Source organism: Camelina sativa, chromosome 11, assembly GCF_000633955.1.
Source record: "Camelina sativa cultivar DH55 chromosome 11, Cs, whole genome shotgun sequence".
Classification (NCBI taxonomy): domain Eukaryota; kingdom Viridiplantae; phylum Streptophyta; class Magnoliopsida; order Brassicales; family Brassicaceae; genus Camelina; species Camelina sativa.
Window position 1 is genome coordinate 26,422,564 of NC_025695.1, and position 22,275 is coordinate 26,444,838.

At 33.0% G+C, this 22,275-nt stretch overlaps 1 protein-coding gene and 1 pseudogene across 1 annotated transcript; one reads left to right on the forward strand and one right to left on the reverse strand.

Annotated features, from left to right (window-relative positions):
• LOC104724298 lies at positions 2,723-5,916 on the forward strand (annotated as a pseudogene).
• LOC104724299 lies at positions 17,321-18,773 on the reverse strand. The gene is made up of 2 exons (XM_019231959.1): positions 17,760-18,773; positions 17,321-17,654 (listed from the first exon to the last, which is right to left on the reverse strand). Exons 1-2 carry the CDS (start codon positions 18,647-18,649, stop codon positions 17,321-17,323), a joined length of 1,224 nt encoding a protein of 407 aa, XP_019087504.1. The 5' UTR covers positions 18,650-18,773.

Sequence of the window (22,275 nt, forward strand, 5' to 3'; positions counted from 1 at the left end):
TATATATATATATATATATATATATATATATATATATATATATATATATGTATATATATATCTAGCATCAACTACGAGATTCTTTCGGAGCCGACCGTCACAAGACATAGACATCTTTAAAAATAGGAAGATGGACAAAAGAAGATGTAAGAACAAATCTTACATGAATTAGACATGCTAGAGTTATACCAAGTCAACAACTGCAAGTGGAAGCTTATCAAACAAAACATGAAAATAGTGAACATGTCATTGAAACACAGAACTAAACATTTTGCAAATAAACCAAACCATTTAATCCCAAAAAACTCTGAACGATCTCATGGAAGTAAAAAGAAAAATTATTAGGAAAATAAAATGTAAATATTATGTATCCAGAATTTTCGTGGATAGAGAGACTCAGAGACATTACAATCAGAGAAATAGGGAAGAAAATAAGACAATCAGATTAATGTAATATAACGAACTGTCTCATATATAAAAGTCCAAAAGATATATATATGGCAAAAAATGTCTACGTCATATATATATGAAGATCCGTATATATATGTATTATGTTCAATCTATGTGAAGATTTCAATGATCAATTAGTACATTACATTACGTGTGACACATGACACATGCAATGCGTAACAGATCCAAAAGAGCAAAAATAGAAAATTTTCAAGAAAATAAAATAAAATATTTTAAAGCATGTGTTCCTTCAATCCTTACTGCCTTCGACACTCTCTTTATTTTTCCTATGTAAAATATTTACACTATGAAAACCATTAACTAGTTTTGCTTCACGCAAAAAAAAAACTAATTTAGAACACACACACACATTTCATCGGATAATCAAAACATCTATTGTCATAGTTTTTTTTTTTTTGGTTTTAATAAAGCGAAAAATGTAATTTTTAGAAGTAATAAAACTAAAATATATTTTTATAAAGGAAAATATATTTCTCTTGAAATTGGAAGTATATATTATTTGGTTCTAGAATTTAATATGACGCATACAGTAGTGATAAAAATAAATGGATCGGTTTATAAAAACTCTACCTGAGTATATTTTTCTATGATTTTGAAAACCTACCCAAATTAATTACCAAAATTCGTGTAGTAGCACAGGTCTAAGGTGATTATGACATAGAATAGAAGCAATTACGCATCAGCAGTTCAAGGTAAAGCATTTGATCAACTTATAAGTAACTATTAACTAACACTAAAAACTAAAAAAAATTCGTCCTAAATTCAAACCCGTGAATATAAAAGTTCTGAATAACTAGTTGTTCCACGCATATCTAAACCCTTACAAACTGAAATAAACTCACACGAAGTAGATTTGTGGGTGACTGAGGTTAATGATTTAGTAAAATAGGTAGTTTTATGAGAAAAAATCTCATTAAAAACTTTGTAAATGACAACAGCTTCTGCCAATATAAACCTTCTAAAATATTGAGAGTTGGTCCAGCAAAAGTTAACGGATGTTGGATATGAGTTTCACCCCACCTTAAAAGACTCCCACTCAGCCCATCTTGCAAATAGTCAATGGAGTTTCTAGAAGGGTTGACGACCTAATAGAACTAATTGGACTGACAACACTTCTAGAAGGCTCGTTAGGAAGCTCGGTCCATTGAAACAAAGAGGTGAAACGTCCCATCAGCTATAAATAAGGAAGACATCGAGCAAGTAGAGAACAACGAGTTAACTGGAGTAGGAGTCAGGAGATTATCTGATTCTATTTCTAAGTGCTTAAGTTGTATTAGTGAGTATACGGATTTTGTAACTAGCCGGTCGACATTTAGTGATATTACTGTAACCTTGCCAATCCTTGACCAACTCAATAAAAAGTCTTCGTCTCTTCCCATTCTATACTTGTTCTATTAAGATCAATCACTTGATCAACAATTGGCGCCCACTTATGATGATAAATACTATTTTATAATGTGATCGACTTTAAAACTTTTAATAAATTTAATTTAACACATGGCAAGATTAAAATATCTTATTTAGTATTTAGAACTAATAAAATTAACAAACTTATTTTGATTTTTTTTTTTGCAATTTTTGTTAGTTTTTATTTTGTTTAAAAAGAAAAACTAAGAAAACATACACGTGTAAATAAAAATTGATAGATACATATTTTTTATTTAATATTCCAATTTTGCCAAAGATAAATAATTTTATTGGTAGAGTTGATACATGCCGCGATTATTATGTTAATAGCTAACTTTGAAACTATATTTTATATAATAATATATAAAATATTATATGTATAAAGAAATATGCATTATATAGTAGTTATACATTATATAGATATAACTTATATATGTATGTATAAGGAAATATACATTATATATATAATAGTCAAAGCATTAACATTAGTTGTAATTTTTGTTTAAGGAAAGATATCTTTATTTTTTTAAAAATGTTGAATAGATTCTAATATTTTAAATTTATTGTCATATTTAGGTGATTACTCTAATTTTAAGATAAACTAGAAACAGACCTTTTAGCTTAGTTGTATGGAAATTTTTTTATTCTTATCTAATGATTCATGAAAATAGTGTGACACCATTTTTGTTTGGTCAACAAAGTGACTCAGCAAAGCAGATAAAAACAAAAGAAAGAGGTTAATGTATTGCTCATGCACTAAGGTATAATTACTCTTTTCTTGTATTTTTGCTCTTTTTTCTCGAGAGGTACAAAATTTTCAGTGTATGTGTTCATATTTGTTTCATTGGTTTCAATTTCTCTCTATATATATCAACCAGATTCTATGCGAATCTGTTAAGAGTGGTGTTCAGCCTTTGAATATTTTTTTCTACAAAATTTTCTGTTCAATTTTCTTTTTTAGAAAAGAAAACACGGCTCACAAATTTCTTCCTTCAACTAGGACACCTATTAATGTAGTGAGCGAAATTGAAATATGATTTTGATATCTAGTTAGATTCACCATTGATGGTTCTCGATTGTTCATTTTATAGGTAGTTTTTTTCCGATGGTCCGTCCATCTTACTGATATGTTTTCATTAACTTAATTTGATATCTATTTTTGCTATAGAGTTTTGACTATAGTTTTTGTTTATATTTCATATTCTTCGTATACAGTGAAATGGACGGATCATCGGAAAAAACTACCAGTAAAATCGTGTCAGTTTTACCAAATTATAGGATTGGTAAAACCCTTGGACATGGATCCTTTGCAAAAGTGAAATTAGCTCTACATGTAGCAACTGGACACAAAGTTGCTATCAAAATACTTAATCGTTCTAAGATTAAGACCATGGGTATTGAGACCAAAGGTACATGTCCATATTATTTTATTACTTTTCTGTCGTTTTGATTAAATATTTTTAGTTTTCTTCAACAGATTTCATAGCTTTACAAGATGATTATGGATTGTATTCAATGTTGAGAAACCAAAAAAATAGATTTATGTTAAATGTGTTGTCTTCTATAAAATTAATTTCATTGAAACATAGGTCTTGAAATGTAAATGCTATTCTATTATCTTTTGTCGTTTGGATATATTAGTTTTGTGACAAAAAAAAAACTATTACACTTTTTGTCTTATATATGGACTAAAGATTTGAGGATAGGTAAATGATATAATATACTAATAAATCATTGTTTTGTCTTTTGTAGTGCAAAGGGAGATCAAAATACTAAGATTATTGATGCATCCCCACATCATCCGTCAATATGAAGTCATAGAGACGCCTGACAACATATATGTTGTAATGGAATATGTTAAGTCGGGAGAGATTTTTGACTATATTGTTGAAAAAGGTAGAATACAAGAAGACGAAGCTCGTCATCATTTTCAACAGGTTTGGTATCTATATATGTTTTTTGCATTCCATTTCATATCTGCTTTGTTTGGTAACACTTTTTTTAAATAAAGATCATATTATATATTCAGATCATATCTGGTGTGGAGTATTGTCATTGGAATAGGATCGTCCACAGGGATCTTAAGCCAGAGAATGTGCTTTTGGATTCAAAATTCAACATTAAGATTGTTGACTTTGGGCTGAGTAATGTCATGCATGATGGTCAATTTCTAAAGACGAGTTGTGGAAGCCCTAACTATGCTGCTCCGGAGGTATATTAATTTGGTTTGTCATTCTTATTTCATTAAATTGGGTATATATTATAAATTTCAGTTAATGATCATATCCCAAAATTGTTGTACAGGTTATTTCAGGAAGACCATATTCTGGACCAGAAGTAGATATATGGAGCTGTGGAGTGATATTGTATGCTCTCTTATGCGGGACTCTTCCTTTCGACGACGAAAATATTCCTATTCTATTCGATAAAATAAAGGTATTAACAGAAGACGACTGATCTCTTCTTTTTTTTTTGTAAACTCATCTATGCTATTTATGGGTTTGTAGTCACAATTTTTTGTTTTTTTTGTTTTGTTTTATTTTCAGAAAGGAATGTATAGTCTTCCAGATCATTTATCATATGCTGCTAGAGATTTGATACCGAGGATGCTTATGGTTGATCCGCTGATGAGAATTACCATTCCTGAGATTCGTCAACATCCTTGGTTCAATAATCATCTTCCTTCTTATCTTGATATTCCTCCATTAGATACTACAGAACAAGCTAACAAGGTAATTAGAACTTTTGTCACCATATTATAAAACAAAAATAACATCATTTGTATGAAATATTTCTATTAAATTTTGGTTTCATTACTTTGTCCAGATTGAAGAGGAGATAGTTCAAAAAGTAGTCAACATCGGTTTCGATAGAAACCAAGTTGTTGAATCTCTTCTCAATAGAATCCAAAATGAGGTATGAGCTGTGTTTTTCTTGTAATAATGAGATTTGACTGTATAAGTGATACTTACGTACGTTACATTTTGTTTGCATTTTATAAATTAGGCTACAGTTTCATACTATCTATTACTTGACAACCGAAACCGCAAGTGTGATCCTAGTGACTATTTTCAGTTCAAGTTTAAAGAGAAATCGGTACTTTTACTCTCTTTCTTAACTCACAAATTTTATTATTAAAACGTTACTCAAGTTTTCACATTTATTAAATTTATTCTCTATATAAAATACATGTTATAACTATATCTCCTTGTTAATGTTACATATATACAGGATGATGGTATATTTAATTCGACGATTCCAGTTCAAGAGATTGCTTCACATGTTGGCCGTTCGATTCCCGAATTGACTAGACTAAGATCACGGATCAAAGATGACAAAACCTGGACCCTTGGACTTTAGGTTAGTCCATAGTCATTTTTTGGATACTCATTTCTTTCGATTTCATTTGTTAGTCTAATACTTTTACCAGTCAAAAACATGTTATCATTATAGATAAAGATGTGTTCTTGATATTTTGACAGTCTCGAGGAAACCCTTGTGGGATCATGAGTGAAGTTTTTAAGGCTCTTCAAACTCTAAAAGTGTGCTGGAAAAAGATCGGACTCTACAACATGAAATGCAGATGGGTTCGAAGCTTTGCTAACGATAAGAATCAAAAGATTGTGGATGAATGTGCCATGATCTTACCAGCTATCATCAAATTTGAACTTCAGGTATATGATGTGATGAGAATATAAACTTCTCATATAATTTACATTCTCATAATCAAATTAGAATTTTTTTTTTCCTTAAATGCACTAATCTGTATTATTTTCTTGCTGTTGTTATAGCTATACAAACTAGGAGAAAACAAGTACTTGCTAGACATCCGAAGAGTTGATGGACCTCAGTTTATCTTCCTGGATCTATGTGTAGCGTTTCTCACAGAGTTAGGTGTCCTCTAAAGCATCAATCGTTTTTAAGTTGATTCTTTGAGCTGCCTAGTTGTGCTCTTAAGCTCATACCATTAGTGATTTTTTAGACGATTATTGCTTTAATGTTTAGAATCCAAATATGTTTTCTATGGGGTATATTCAACTTGACATTTTAAGTGATTTGTGTAAAACTTACAAATCCTATGTTATTCAATCATGAATTTTAAAAAGTGTATTAAAATCCACTATTATTGAAATGATGATTCAAAAATCTATTTTAAAATCCACTGTTATTCAAAACAGTTTGTGGATTTGGATTTTAATAAGTTTTGGGGATTCCGGAGGATTTGAGAGGATTTGTTTAGTTAAAAATACAGAAATTCAAATCTCAAGGTTTTATGATTCTGGTTAATTATGGGTTAATTAGGATTCTGGTTAATTATGGGTTTTGGTGACAGCTAAAAAGTTAAGAAAACAATGAGGCCAATCCAACCGAGAGTTGTATAGGTGTGGTTTTAAGATTACCTGACGGAAGATTGAACCAGGAGGCACCTCAATAGTCTCATAAATACGTGATACAGTAAATGACTGATGTTGAGGAGTGAAATTGAAGTTAGTCAGCTGAATCTCGAATGTATATTTTCTTTCCAACAATATCAAGGATTTTTTTGGGTATTAGAGCATAAGAGTTTGAGATTAATTCGTCGTCAGCCTGGCGAAAACGAAAAGAATTTAGATACAAATAGGATGTTGTCTTTTGAAATTAAATGTTTGAAAGTAATGAACAAACATGAAATGTTTCGTATATTATTTACATACCATATGAGAAGAGAGTGTTGATGCATGTATGTTGGTTAGCTTAACCATGTCCTTATCAAAGGCTACGAAAACGCCGGTGGTTATGCCGTCGTCTACAACCAGTTCCACACAGTATCTTGCTTGTTATGACATGGTTAGAGTATGGAAACTGTTATTAAGCTGTGAAATTTTTGAAAACCGGATAAAGTGAAGGATGTAACAAACTTACTTCACATCTCCAACAACGGTAGTTGAGCCACATTTGTAGTTATTGCATGTTAGAGACGACATTTTCTTCACCGTTTTTGTCCCACATGCAGCACATGAAATAAAATACCAGCCACAATGAGCTTGAATGTTCGTCACTGTTGCGTTGCATAAGAATTCTACCTCCTAAAATATTACAAATGCACAACCAATTGGATGGAGTTAACGCATGGGTGGTTTATTGAAAATAAATATGAGGCAAATATTATAGAGATTACATGAATGGTTATATATGTCCGATTAATTAAGCTACTAAATGAAGGGAATTGAACATGTGGATTTCCGGTTGCAACAAACTGATTCTAATCATCAATGGACACTTGTTCAATCTTCGATACTCCATGGAATGGTGAAATTGAGTTGGCGCCTGCTTTTGCTTTCCCCTTTAGCCTGTTTAGTCATGTAGGTAAGTATGGTTAAGGGATTAAAAAACATAGCATGAATGACTAAATATAAACGATTTAGGCAAAACCTTTTCATTACCTATCAGCAAACTGTTGAGTTGTTGCTAAGTCTCCGTCTGAATAAAATTTGGTCCTGACGTGGCATTGAGGTAGAGTTCACCTGTGGAGAAACGTTGGCTAAGTTGTCATGCAAAGTTAAGATGACATAAAGTAAAGTGTTAATGAATGAAGTTAATCAAGTGATTCACCTCCAAATAACTTTGGGTTTACATTTGTAGCTAACAATATGTTAGTCCCTCCGTCTTTCTCGCTGAAAACCTTCTCCAATGAGGATGCATGATCATCAAAGGCACTTAATCGCACTTTCTCCTCACTATAATAAAAGAAAACATGTGATGAAAGTAATGAAGAAGGGGAAATATAAGAACCAAATACATCAGTGAACTAAAGAGATCGAAGTCGGTGGAAACTGACCTTTCAAGAAATAGGTGGACTAACATCCTCTCCAAGGTTTGTGTCATTCTATTTCGATATGCTTTGCTGGAACAGACTTTGCCCATTACATCTAATGTGAGCGAAAAAACAGTCATGAGGATGAAACCTTACGCTCAAAATACTAAAATTATTAGAATAATTTTCTGGAGAAGATAGGTTTTTCGAATGTGAGAAGAAGACAACTTATGAGAGGTCGATTACGAAAGTTATAATTTGGAGAGATGGAGTAAATATAGAAACAGGGGAATATTGAAAGAGTGGAAAAAATCAACACACCTGGAAGATCTGTATTGGTGTTGGCAAGAGAAACCAATTGCTCATGAGCCGAAATCTGAAAAACTCTTCCGGAATGATACCAAAAGACTCGTCAGTCTGATCAAAAACAGTGGTTGGTGTGAAGCGTATTGAAAAGGGGGAATCAGTTAGCTTAAATCAGGAGTTGCTTCTTGTGACTTCAAAGTCAAACATAACATCACGTAGCGAGTTTTCGAATTTTGAAAGGTGGGTCACATTGATCGACCCTTGGATGACACAACTCTAGAGAAAAACTTCAAATTAGATAGAGTTGTAAAAAACGAATAAATGAAAAGTCTAGTTAAGATGGAAACAACCTTCTCATCAATGAGTAGGAAGTCGACGCCCATGAGTTGGCCTCCTTTTTTGACATTGCGAGCAGGCCAGTGACGAAGCATTCTTCCGACGATCTGTTGGTGAAGGCGCCCAACTTTGAGATTTTCGAATGAAACGACAGGAGAATCCATTTTAGTGAGGAGAAATCAAAGACATGCAACAAAATATATATGAAGCATGAAATTGGAGGAGAAGACATTATATAGGACTTACACCAATTAAAGATAGAGTAGTGGGTCTTGAATTGAAAGAGCCAGCATTGAACGGGATGAATTACAGTAATAGAGAAAAATGTTACAATGGAGATGGAAGAGAGGGAAGACAGTGAAAGGGTGTAGAGGAGTGGAGAACATTTATTTCAAAGATAACCATTATGTGAACCAAGATGAAAGAATGAGAAGGGCAGGGACGCTTAAGGTCCACAACGGACGACGGCGCTGTGGAGTATCGTGGAGAGGAGTTTTATTCCGTTGGCCAAATAAACAAGGCTTAGTGGATAATAAATAGTAACTGCTTAGTGGGTAATGTCGAAAATATGAGCTTATTTAAAAGAGGAGTATGCTGAGGTGGCAGCACCAAGAGTGAGGAAAGTGCACTTTATATATATAGATTTTGCATTAATTTTTGGAATATGCATTCACCTTCTACCAATTGTAAATGTTTCTCGGTTTATATATTATATATGGCAAAAATTACAAAACTATCTTTTCTGAGGATAATAAATTGTCTTGTATTAATTACAAAAGAAAAAAACAATTACATATAAGTGTTTCAGAGCTGTTGTTTCAGAAGAAAAAAAAGTGTTTCAAAGCTTGATTTTGAGAATACTAAAATGTTATGTATCCATAACAAGTCATGAATTATTTTACAATAAAATAGTTTAAAGAATTATTTTTTAATTTTACAAAATTTGGATTCACTCATGTCTAAATACACTTTTCAAAAGCCATATCGGTCCATTTTGACATGAGTGAATCCAACTTCTGTAATCCAAAAACACCACAAGCCCAAAAAAAAGAGAAGATAACATATAAGAGAAAAATAAGGCCCAAAGACCTACTAGATAAATTATCTAAGATAATACACAAACAGCTCTTTTTAGATGTATTTTGTTTTTGATTTTTTAGAGATAATATTCAATTTTTAATCTAATTTTAATATCAATGTATATTAACAAGGTATATAAAACTTTAAAGTTATGATAGATAATGTTTTTACTATCCATGCATAGCAATTGTACTATATTATATATAGCCCTGGGCATTTGGGTATCGGGTAAAACACAATCGGGTTCGGATTATCGAGTATATGAGTCTAGGACCCAATAGGGTAAACTTAAAAAATCGGTTCCGGTTCGGGTCGGGTCTTCTCGGGTTCGGGTCGGTTCGGATAAGAATTATAATACCCGGAAAAAACCTGAAAAAATTGGTTCCATATCGGTTCGGGTTATGGCTACCCGAATACACTAATTTTCTATCCGAAAACCATAAATTTGCCCTTATACCCGAGACTACTTAACGTCTTAACCAGTAACAAGCACCTATTTCTGCAAATTTGACACAATACTCAATAGATAATATCAAAATAGAATCCATCCATGAAATCCAACATTCCAAGTCATACAAATGAGAGAAAAAGTACTAGATAGTTAACACTAAAGAAGAGTTTTCAAGTTCTTGCCAAAACAACAAATCCAAGTCTAATGACTCATGAGTCATGACATTAAAACAAATAAGTAGTAGGAAACTGGAAAACAAAACACAATTATGGATTGGTTTTGCTCTCCTTCTCGACCTAATACAATAAAAAACACAGAACAATATTAATCCATTGGTAAACTATACACTAAACCGTAAGAGACTAAGAGAACAATTTATGGCTGAGTGTATAATTCTATGAGAAATACCTCAATAGCTCACTCCCTCTATCAGTCACTCTACTGATCTTTCAGTCTTTGATCTTAAACGTTGAAATCAGGTTCAAACTCTGTAGAAAACCGAAGACATAATGTTAGAAATCAATCAAACATTATTAAGAGATTAAAACTGAACTAAAAGAAAGAAAGTACCTCTCATAAGATCATCTTGCAACTCAATTTCAGAAAAAAGTTGTTGAATGGTTGAGACTCCTTTGTCATTTATATGAATCTCACATTTCATCCACTGTTCAGTACACATCAACACTTCGATCATATAATGTGTCAAACAACTTCTGCTTGGATCCAAAACTCTACCACTTGTACTAAAAGCAGATTCTGATGCTACTGAAGACACTTGCATTGCAAGTATATCCTTAGCTATCAATGATAGAACTGTATACTTCCCACTGTTGACCTTCCACCATGATAACAAATCATACTCTGAACCTTTTAGAATATTTGAAGTCTCCACATCCTCTTTCAAATACATATCCAACTCATAATTAGAAGAAGTATGAATCCCCGTTTCTTTCACCATATCATCAAAGATCTCAGCCATATCCTCATATCCAATAGGATCTCGTCTTTCATTCATATCAGTGTCAAACTGATCTTGAGCCGTAGACCATGACTGAGAAGATGACCCATCACTACTTTTATTCAACAAACTGGCTCTGGTATACTCATCATACAAATCTTTCAAGATATTCTTCACTGAATCAGACAGATGAGTAGACTCCACACTGCTTTTACCATAAAGCCTATCAAAACATAGCTCAACAAACTTCATTTTCTTCCTCGGGTCAAACACACTTGCTACCATCACAAGTCTGTTCATCTCAACCTTCTCACCAAATGGATTCCAATACTTCTCCAACTTTGTTAACATGGATGTCGCTTTCTTATGCATGTCATCATCATCTCCTGTTGTGCCTAAAATGGTAATTTTTCTCATAACAGAGACTATCTCATTGTAGAGTTTATGAGCAGCAACAGTCGTAGAAGCTAAAAGAACCAATGTATACTTATAAAAGATGCCAAGAATTTGAGCAAACCTCTCAACTGAATCCAAATCCGATTTCAATGCTGGCCTAACTCTTTTATGTCCATCCACTTTCTCCTGAAAGTGGTCATTGTATGGTTTATCTGCAGCCTCCATCCTCTCAAATGCAACTTTGAATTTTAAAGCTTGTTCTATCATGAGATAGGTAGAATTCCATCTGATCTTCACATCTAAAGGCAGGCTTCCCCTTCTAAGTTTCCCTGATTCCACACGAAAACCAAAGGCCTTGAGCCTATTTGATGTCGATCTCGCATAGTGTATTCCATTGCGAATAACCTCTATGCTGCTATTTATATCACGCAATCCTTCCTTTACAACCAGATTCAGTATGTGAGCAGCACATCTCAAATGCAAATATTCACCTTTCAGTATCAATGCATCACTTCCATACTTATCCATCATTGCTGTCTTGAACTTAGTCATAGTTGAAGTGTTAGCTGTAGCGTTATCAAAAGTGATGCAAAATATTCTCTGTGTGCCCCACTCTTCCAAACAATCTATAAGACAGTTACTAATTGTTCCACCCTTATGATCAGAAACATTCTTAAATCATATGATCATCTTCCTTAATCTCCACATATCATCAACAAAATGAGCTGTTATTACCATATAACTAGCTCCAATAGTGGGAACAACCCATATATCTGTAGTCAAAGACAATATCTGTTTGTTGTGCTCAAGAATTTTTTTCATCAATGCCTTCTTCTTCACATAAATCTCGACAAATGTCTCTTGTAGCCGCTCTCCTAGAATGCGGTTTATACAGCTGAACTTTAGAACAAAAATGTATCCAAGCTAAGCACTCAACGAAAGCTAGTGGTAACTCAGCTAAAACCAACATTTCATTAGTAACTTCTCTAAACAATGCCTCACTGACCTTACTCACTCTAATATTACCACCAACACCATCAGGAGTTAAAACAGAACATTATCTTTATTAGCACTTAGCCATACCTTATATGCTTTGCATGTCTTTTCAACATGTTTCCTCAGAGTAGAAGTTCCGGACTAGGTTGCACAACCCAACCCTCTTCCACAATAATTGCAACTACACTTGTTTTTCTTCTTTTCTACTATGGTGAAATGTTGCCAAACATACGACCTTTCTTTATTTCTTGCCTTACTAACTCCTTTAGCTTCTTTTCCTTTTTTCTTACGAGTCTTACCAGAACTAGGTGTCTCAACCTCATCATTGTCTGTCCCCTCTAATTCATCATCGTCAGTTTCACTTTCAACCTCCATCGGATCATTGTCTGTCCCTGTTGGATTATCACAAGACGCCATCTACATCAAACATTCAAAAGCAACCCTTTGTCAGAACTTAGAACTCAGAACTCAGAAGACAGAAACTCATAATCTAGAAAACTAGCAAAGGGTTAAACAACAAAGGACTCGAGCAATGATTTTAAGAGATAAGACTATAAGAGGGAAGAAAATTTCGACCAAATTAACATCACAAAACCGGGATTGAATCTTGAAATGAGATTTACATCAATGAACTACTTGTGATCTATTAAAAAAGAGTTAGAGGAATCAAGAAGTACATGGGTGCATTACTACTCTCTATCTTATCTGTCTACATATAAAAAAATCATACAAGCACACACGGTGATAATTAAGAACTGTTGCCGATCATGAAACTAAAATTACTACACCAGAATATCATACATGCTTAAAATATATCTTAAAAGAGTTCATGCTTTACTCAAATCATCCATAGCCAGCCTAAAATAAACATCTCCAGGTATACTTTGGACGACTAAACAGAGACCAACATTTATCATCTCCTAAATCATCCAAATCACAATTTTTTGTGCAGATTTAACAAAGAGGTGGTTTCTAGTTCTGTAAATCAGAATTCTAGGTCACAACTCCAACCCAGAACCAAAAGCTCGATTTTCAGACAAGCAAAATTAGCAAATATAGTAATATACAACTATAATCTCGAACTCGACCAATCGAAGTGCAAAGTAAAGTAGTAAACCTTACCTCTGATTGGATTCTCGACAACGCAGAGGGCGGAGGAGAAGGCACACATATCTTATTTAGGGTTTCCATCTTTGTGTTTTCAATTTAATCTCGAGGTTTCATATAAAGGGTGGCAAAAAATTGAAAGAGGGAGTCGAGTATCGAGGAAGAAACTGAAAGGACGATCGAATTGAATGGTAGAAGAACCCTAAATCCTCTTTCCCTCTTCATTAAAATATTCGGGTTTTCGGTTTACCCACTCGGGTACCGTATAAAACCCGAAACCGAACCGATACCCACGGTCAATACATATATGACCCAATAGGGTAAAATGGCATAATCCGAATCCGAAATTCTCGGGTTTTTCGGTTCGGTTCCGGTTCGGATTCTCAGATCCGGATTTTTTGCCCAGGGCTAAGCTAAAGCAGTGAAGCGTTAACCAACTAGAATTTGACACGTATGTATAATGGCGTGTATTGATGAACGTTGTTTACACGCAAAAGATTTATTTTCCTTTTTTAATTTTGGCCTTATTTTTAGTTTAAGGAAAAGTACTAGGTAATAATCCGTGCAACATGAAATTTTTGTTTGAGATATTACATTTGTAAATATATCTATTTAGTTTAACATATAGAATACAAACTTCTATTGGTTTGAATTCATTAAGTTTATAAAAATTTAAAATAGTAATCGTTTCACCATAAATTTTAGATTGACATGATGATGAATCTAGATCGAATGTGAACCGAATTAGTGAACGATTAGATTTCTATTAAAATCTTTAACTATCAAATCAGATAAAATTCGTAAAAAAAAACTGAAATTTCATGAACCGGATGATTTAAATAAAATTGTTAACCGGATCAAACCCGTCCGCTAAGCCATCCCGCAACAGATTTAAATATTTTGTGCTGCAAAATGTCTTTGTATTCGTCCCGCTTGAATTCGTGAGATCCGCGAATAATCCACATGCATTTCAATAAATCATTTTTAAGAATAACATATTTGTTTTCTTATTATTATTATTTTTGTAAAAAATACAATAACATGTAACTGTAAATAATAAATAAAAATGAGAGTAAATAGCTAAATATGTCTCCAGCTTTTTAGTGGTGACACATCAGCTTTTCAAAATAGTACTTTTCTATTAATATATAGAGATAATTGGAAAATACATATGTTTTACAAACATAATTAGAAAACTATTACGTTCACTATTTATAATTACAAGAAACCACGTTGACCACTATTTGGCTCTGTTTCACTCCCTTTTTTGTCATTCAATAGCATTCAAAATTACATTTCATGCCATTGAGCATTTTACAAATAATTTTCATAAAATAAAAGTTATTCTTTTCTTTATTTTTTTGTTTTCATCGTCTTCTCCGCTAAACCAAGCCAAAGATAATGATTTCTCTGATTCATTCATGATTACACAATTTGCCAAAATGGCAGATCACAAAAGTTTAATTGAGAAAGATTAAAGAATTAAAGAATCCTCCTTTAAATCCCAAATGATTAGCAAGCTTTGTTCTTCTTCTATCTCTTAGTCCATCACCTTCTCCAACAAACTAATTTTCATCTCCTGATCTTTTCTTCAATAATTCAATTTTTTTTTCAATCACTTTTCTTCCATTCCTCCTTGAAAATGACTGATACCAAGAGAAAAACCATGTTAAACATCGAATTTGGTTATAAATTTCTACGTTAATGATAGATTTATGAATTTTGGTTAAGTTTAAAGAAAAAACTATAAGCAAAAAAAAAATTACAACCATCGGCGGCAGCGTTAGGGTTTTGCTGGAAAGAAGAAGCCATGAGTGTAATTACAAATTTATCCACTAATTTAAACAAAATTTTAAATTAGCATCTAGTGTGGTTTGAATCCACAACAATGTAGTAAACTGAACCGCTTTAACCACTATGCTACTATAACTTTCAACAATTATTAGCAATTTTAATTTTATATAACCTATTTACACAGAAAATTAATGTATTTTGGACAATATTTTTTGCTCAATCCATACACTATTTTAAGTATATAGACATCTGTACTCTTAATAATGTGTACAGATGTATGTACACATTATCAAGTGTACAGATGTAATTTGTTTAATCCGTATATTATTTTAAGTGTACAGACATTTGTATTTTTAATAATGTGTACAGACATGTGTACTTTTAATAATGTGTACAGACATCTATACACTTAAAATAATATACGGATAATATAATATATTTAAAAATATTAAACAAAATTTATATTAAATTGTAAAGAAAAAAATATAGATTTTTCTGTATCTAAGAAATTTTCTAAAAAAAATTATACATGATTAAAAAGAAATAATATATATAGAAAGAGAAAGAAACATAAAAGCAAAATTATAGATTCTTCCTGGCCCACTTTCAACTTTTCTGCTTCCTTTCTTCTCTCCTCTTGCGTCTCTCTCTCCTCTTTCTTCCACTAAACCATGGATGGGGTTATTAAGTAATCTAACACACAACTCTCTGGCCCACTCAAATTTCTATCTCTATTACTTTCTTTCTTACATACTCTACTTTTCCAATTACAAATAGTGAACTACATTATTAAATAAGTTTCAAAAATGTACTAAAAATATAACATCCTAATATATAAGGGATATATTTTTGTGCTTTGAGTTGATAAACACGACTCTTGTGCCTGATGCAACCACTTTAAACGCCGTTTAGTTACCAACTTGTGTCGACACTCGACAACCACAAATTCTAACGAAGCCGACGTTGAGTTTTAACGATCGTTACGATTTTTGATTATTATTAATTTTATTTTATTTTTTAATATACAATGGAGCTGAAAAATTGACAATAATTGAAGCCTTATCTCGTCTTTTCTAAAACTTTGTGTTTTTTTTTGTTTTTTTGGTTTTTATTCTTTTTTATTATTTTCCTAAATGCAAGTGGGCTTTAAAAAAATCAGAGATGCTTTTGGAAAAATAACTTATTTATCCAAAACAAATTGTGAAATAATCCATTATTTACATCGGATATTGTATTTTTGCATCAAGTGGTTTGGTTTTGGTGTGACTCGGTTTAGTATTATTTATAATTCATATATCAATGGAGTTCATTTAAGCCTGGCCCATATACAACACTCGTGGGCTTCTTCAGCTAGTACAGTATGTATTATTCATCCATAGAGCTCTTGTGCTGCTATTACTAAACATGGATCCAACGATACACAAAGAATTGTTCTTGTGCTGCTTGCTAGTGTTTCTAAGTTGTGTTGTTTGCTGCAATTAGGGTTCGTTCTCTTCTTGTTCTGCATTTCTCTGTTTCAAGTGTATGATTGGATGAGTATTATTAGAAAACGAGCTTTAAATGTTTGAGAGAATTGAGAGACATCAAACTAGTACATTGTTCTCATGTCTTTTACACAATATATAACACATACAAAACTTATAAAAAGAGTAAACTAAATCTTCTCTCTCATTTTTTACCAACAACTAGACAAACGCTATCACTTGTCTTAATTAGTAATAGTACTACAGACTATATAGCTTAGTCTTACATGCCACTTGAACAACTAAGTACTAACCTAACATCTCCATTAGCTAAAGTAGACTGATTCCATCTAGTTAGACTGTCTTCTGATTTCCTTACTTGGTTTGAATACAAAATCGGCATTACTCAACAGTATATGTAAATTTCTCTTTATGTCCTGTTTAAGCTAATAACATCATTGAGAAATTTCATAAATGTCAAAAGAAAAGGTAATCATCAATAACAGCAAGTCTGAGTTCATATCTTTGAATATTTGCAGAAAGCTGTGGAATGGATAGGAAACTTTGAAAAAACCAAGAGAACTTGAAGAAATACTGAGAACTAAAAGCAAATTAAAGAGGAGTCTACACAGCGTTAAACCTCGGATAGGATAAAATCCACATAACCTTTTCTTGTTGCTGAATGTATCATACACAAATTGTCTAAAGAACATTTTCTCTGAATCTAAAGAAGTGTGAGTTAAGAGGCACGAGTAACAGACCTATTGCATGGTAACACGTCGTGGAAACATCCAAACTACATCGGCTGGACCAGTAAAACCGTTCGACGCGAATGACTCATCTTCGTTCATCACTTTCTGCTCTCTCTCAAAGTAGTATCCTTGTTGAGGCAGATTTACGTCACCCCTCCTTTGACTTTCAGCCAACACGTTTCTCAGTATCTTCACGTGATCCGTCAAGTTCACATCCACCTCAATTCTATTCTTCGCACCTTTACACTCATCAGAAGATGGCAACACAAATACTTTAATCTTCTTCTTCGGGACGAAGTTAAAATACGCTGCGGGAGATTGCTTCGTTTGTGGCAGTTGAACCCTTACAGTCGAATCTTGAGAACTGTTGATGATATGCTTTGTTGAATATGACTGTGGAGATTGCTTGGTTTGATGAAGCACTTGATTCTTGTTGCTTCTCTCAAACGTCACATGTGAATCTTGAATCTTACTGGTCTGTTGGGCAACATCTCTGGGAACCATCAGAATTGTATCCGCGTCTTTTACACCGTTCCACTCGTATGACAGATCTTCGTTCAATACTCTCTTTTTGTGCGTAAAGAAATACCCATCATCTTTAGGCAGTTTTTGTATATCACTACTTCTCTGAACAATCTCCTCTCTCAGTTTTTTCACGGCATCCGTAGGGTTCACATTCGCCACGATTTCAGGTTTACACTCACCAGGATAGAGCGACACAAATACTACCATCCTCTTCCTCACCTTCACAGGCGAATTTTGAATCTTAGTTATCTCTTTGACTGAGTTTGATTGTAGAGATTGCTTCGTTGGAGGCACTTGACCATTGTTGTTGTTGTTGTTGCTGTTCTTGCTCACATACGAATCTTGAATGTTAACGGTCTCGTTGACTGAGTTTGACAGTTCAGATTGCTTAGTTTGATGAAGCATTTGATTCTTGTTGATCTCTTGAGATGTCTCAGACCGATAACTGTAAATCTTTTTGATCTCTTCGGATGTCAAAGGCCAACCTTGCCTCTCAAAGTACTCTTCAACTGGAATCCACGGTGCTGCTGGAGATGGCTCGGTTTGCGGCATTTGACTGTCGTCGCCGTTGTGATTAGGGTTCTTGTCAGAAGATACGTCGAGTTGGAGAAGAGAATCGTGAACGATTCCGCATTGTTTGACGTTAAGATCCTCTCGAAGAATAACAATGCCGTCGACGATAAGGGTTTGTCTCGAAACTGGGAAACCTTGAGACTTCTCGATCTTCTGTTTGACCTCTAACAATGTATCCTTGGTATCCACTTCAATCTCGAACGATGAGCCACTAAGAACATTATGAACGAGAAACTTCATAACTGTGTCAATGGTGTTTCAAGATCAATGGCGACTGGTGAAGATTGAAAAAGAGAGTCAAGAGAGAGAGAAAGTGATTGTTTTGTAAAGAAAGTTTCATCATACAGTATTTTGGTTTTTATATCATCTTCATTCACGTATCATATTTCAAGAATTTTGGCTTGGCCCATATTAGCCTTCTTGGTGACGTGTTCCTTTAAGTCAATGAAGCCTCACCGAAGAATCTAAACCGTAGATAGCCGTTCTTACTAAATTGATCCAACGGTACTAAATGTAGCATAATGTACTTCTGTAACTTTAAGTAATACTCTAGCTAGTAGATGCACAGGATTTCGAGTTTTTAATATAACTCTCTTCCAGTGGAGACGAGCTTAATGAGTGGTGACACTGACACATGTCATCATATGATAGGAGCTATTAGTCTAAAAATAATAAAGCAATAAAAGCTTAGATGAGTATTAGTTTAGTTGCGTAATCTTTTGTTGTTTGGTGCAGCGATAATCGATGGCTTATTGCAACTACAGAAAACTTTAGAGGAATGTACTTCTTGTCTAAGGAGAGAGGAGCTGGTACTGTGAAGCTCTTAAAGCATAAGAACACTGGCAAGATTCGGAAGGTTCCCATTCGACATTTACAATAACAAAGAATTTTTGCTTGAGTTTTTTTTTTTTATGATGTTTCCATGATTTTATTCCTCTTTCCTAGGCCGTTTGCAACCTGATTGCTCCGTTTGCGGCACTCGATCGTTGTTGTGATTAGGATTATTGTCATAAGAAAGATCGAGCTGGAGACAAGAATCGTGAGCGATCTTGCACTGTTCGACATTAAGATCCTCTCGAAGAATAACTATGCCGTCGACGATAAGGGTTTGTTTCGAAACAGGAATACTCTGAGACTCCTCTATCTTCTGTTTGTTATCTACTTCAATCTCGAAAGATGAGCCACTCAGAATCTCGACGAGAAACTTCATATTTGTATTGATAAAAAGCTGATCGATGAGAAAACAATAAAAAGAAGATAAATAAGTGATTGCTTTGTAAAGAAAATTTATGTAGGATATGATTTTCTATAATTTAATTAAGGAAACTTATCAAATAATGGACCTGATGAGAAGGAAATATATTTATTAATTTTTGGGGTTTTTTTTCAGTCCTCTTGATCGTTTTTAATATCACTTTATCATTGGAGATGAGACTAATCGGGATTTGGGGAGAGTGAGAGATGTGAAGGGAGGAGAAGAGAAATGAAGTCTATATATGAAGAGGAAGTAGGATGGAGTTTGTGTCATAGAAGATTTAGGTTAAATGATACTTTGAAGAGTGGTCATCGTTTGGTCAAAAGTATATTGACCAGTTGTTGATTAGTAATATATTAATTAATCTAAAAAAAAATATTTGACTAGGTGCAATGATACAGAGTGGTCTATATGGTAAGTAAATATTGACCACTGTCAAATAATTTTTTCATAAATGTTTTGTCAAACATTTGAGTTCGTCAACAATTAGAGAATCTTTTACCATTTTAAAACAGTTATATATGTGGTCAGTAACTGATCAGTTCATTAGACCACTTTGCGTCGAATATTTTGGTCATAACTCATAAGTTTCTTTGACTAATTTTCAACTAAATTTTGAATTGGTTAAAAAAAATCAGTGAAAGTTTTGACTATTTCGTTGAGAAAAGAATTAGTCACATATTTTTGTTATGGTACAGCTGCATGAAATATTTAGCTATGAAATTCTAAAATTAATTCATTTTTCAAACTAACCTACATATAAATAATACTCCATATCAGTTCTAAATTTTTTAGCAGTTTATCTTCTTTAAACTTCTTTGATTTTTTTCCCCCTCTTGATGATGTAATTGAAATGTAACTTGTTGTTGAAGTTTTCTATTAGGGTTGTTTTGTTTTTCTATTTTAAGGTTGTTCTGCCTCGTTTTATCGATTAAAATTTATCTTAATAGTGAGATTCATTAGATCAGAAGTTTCTCGTTCAATCTGAGGGGATCGAGATTGAACTTTGGAACAAAACACTGTTGTATTTTTGATATATCATGGTTTTTAGGTGTTTTTAGCCATGATATAAGTCTTATTTATAGAATTTTTTTGGTATTTTTAGAGTCTTTTGAGTCTTTATAGGATTTAGCATGGATATGAGCATAATTGAGCTAAATAGGAGGATTTGAAGCACATTCAAGCATTAAGGCTAAGCTGTGAAGTTGGGAGACAAGTTCAGAGACTTGCATCGGTCGATGCAAGTGATGGTGTCGATCGATGCATCATCCAGCAGAAGAATCAGAAGTTTTCGCACAAGTTTTGAAGATTTACAAAGTTGCCTTAAAATCTTCCATATTTGCATCATTAGTCCCTAGACGTTTATAGGAATATAAATAGGATTTTTGGATCATTGTTTTAGACCTAAGTTATTTTCAAGTTTTATTTTCTACCACCTTTTGAGAGAAAAACCTTGAGAGCTTTGTGGGAGAAACAAAAACTCAGCCCTGTTGAGAGAAACTTTTCTAAACTCCTTCGTTCTTCTCTTTTGAATTTAATGATATCTATTTTATCCATGGTTTTTGTTTCATTAATCATGTCTGAGTAGATCTTTTGTTAGGTTCAGGGTGTTTCATAGGGTTTTTATGATTTATTAGATCTGTTATTTTTAGGATTCTTTATCTTTCTAGATATTCATCTTAGGTTGTTCTTCATATTAATTCTTGATTGATCACCTAGAATTAATACCTAGGAAAATAAATTGATATGAGAATATAATTGATTTTCCTGATAACCTTTTGACGAGCAAAATTACTTTCTACAAAGAGATTTGATTTAGTGATTTTGTGAACAATCTAAACTTGTTTTTAAAGCTGATTTATTACCTAGAATTTTGCAAAGAGATTTGGATTTTCTGGTTTTAAATTTAGATAATATTTGCAGTGAGAACTGATTTATTTTACAGAAGAGTTTAGAGTTCTAGATCTGATCTTGAATCCTAATTTATTGATTGATTTAATATTTCATAAATTCCTGAGAAATTCCCTAGGCCTAGCTTTTTAATTCCCTGAGTTTACAACACCTTTAAATTCTGTTTTTGCATTGTTTTTTATTTAATAATTTGATTTAGCATAATCAAAAGATTAATAAGTCTCTGTGGATTCAACCCCTAGAATATTACAACTGCAAAGCTCTACTGATTGAGATTATAATTATAGCATATCAATTTTCGTAAACACAACCATCGTGATTGAGATTCTGCTTCGGCTCTACTGTATCTTGAGTTAGTAATTTTGTAAACTCTTTTCGATATTTCATAGATTGTGATTTTAAACTTCTAATAACCTTCTCAAGTCACACTGATTGATTTGTTTGATATGATCTGTGCCTTCCGTGAAAAGTATGATTTTATATACAATCCGATCGAAAATATATCTTTCTGGAGAATGCAGAGAAACTTAAAGCTAAGACCTAAGAGGTTGATCGCTGATAACCACGCAAGAGGTAATTCAATAACAAAAAGTTCCAACTCAAAGTTATTTATCGGTAATTACATGTCTTCTGCAGAAAGCTGTGAAACCCAAAACAAACTTTGAACAAAGCAAAAAACTTCAAGAAAGACTAAAAGCTA

Coding starts and splice junctions, on each gene's coding strand:
- LOC104724299 (XM_019231959.1), bottom strand. CDS start 18,649: ATGAAGTTTCTCGTTCATAATGTTCTTAGTGGCTCATCGTTCGAGATT. Junction 17,655..17,759: donor ATTCAAGATTCACATGTGAC/GTTTGAGAGAAG, acceptor TTCGACTGTAAG/GGTTCAACTGCCACAAACGA.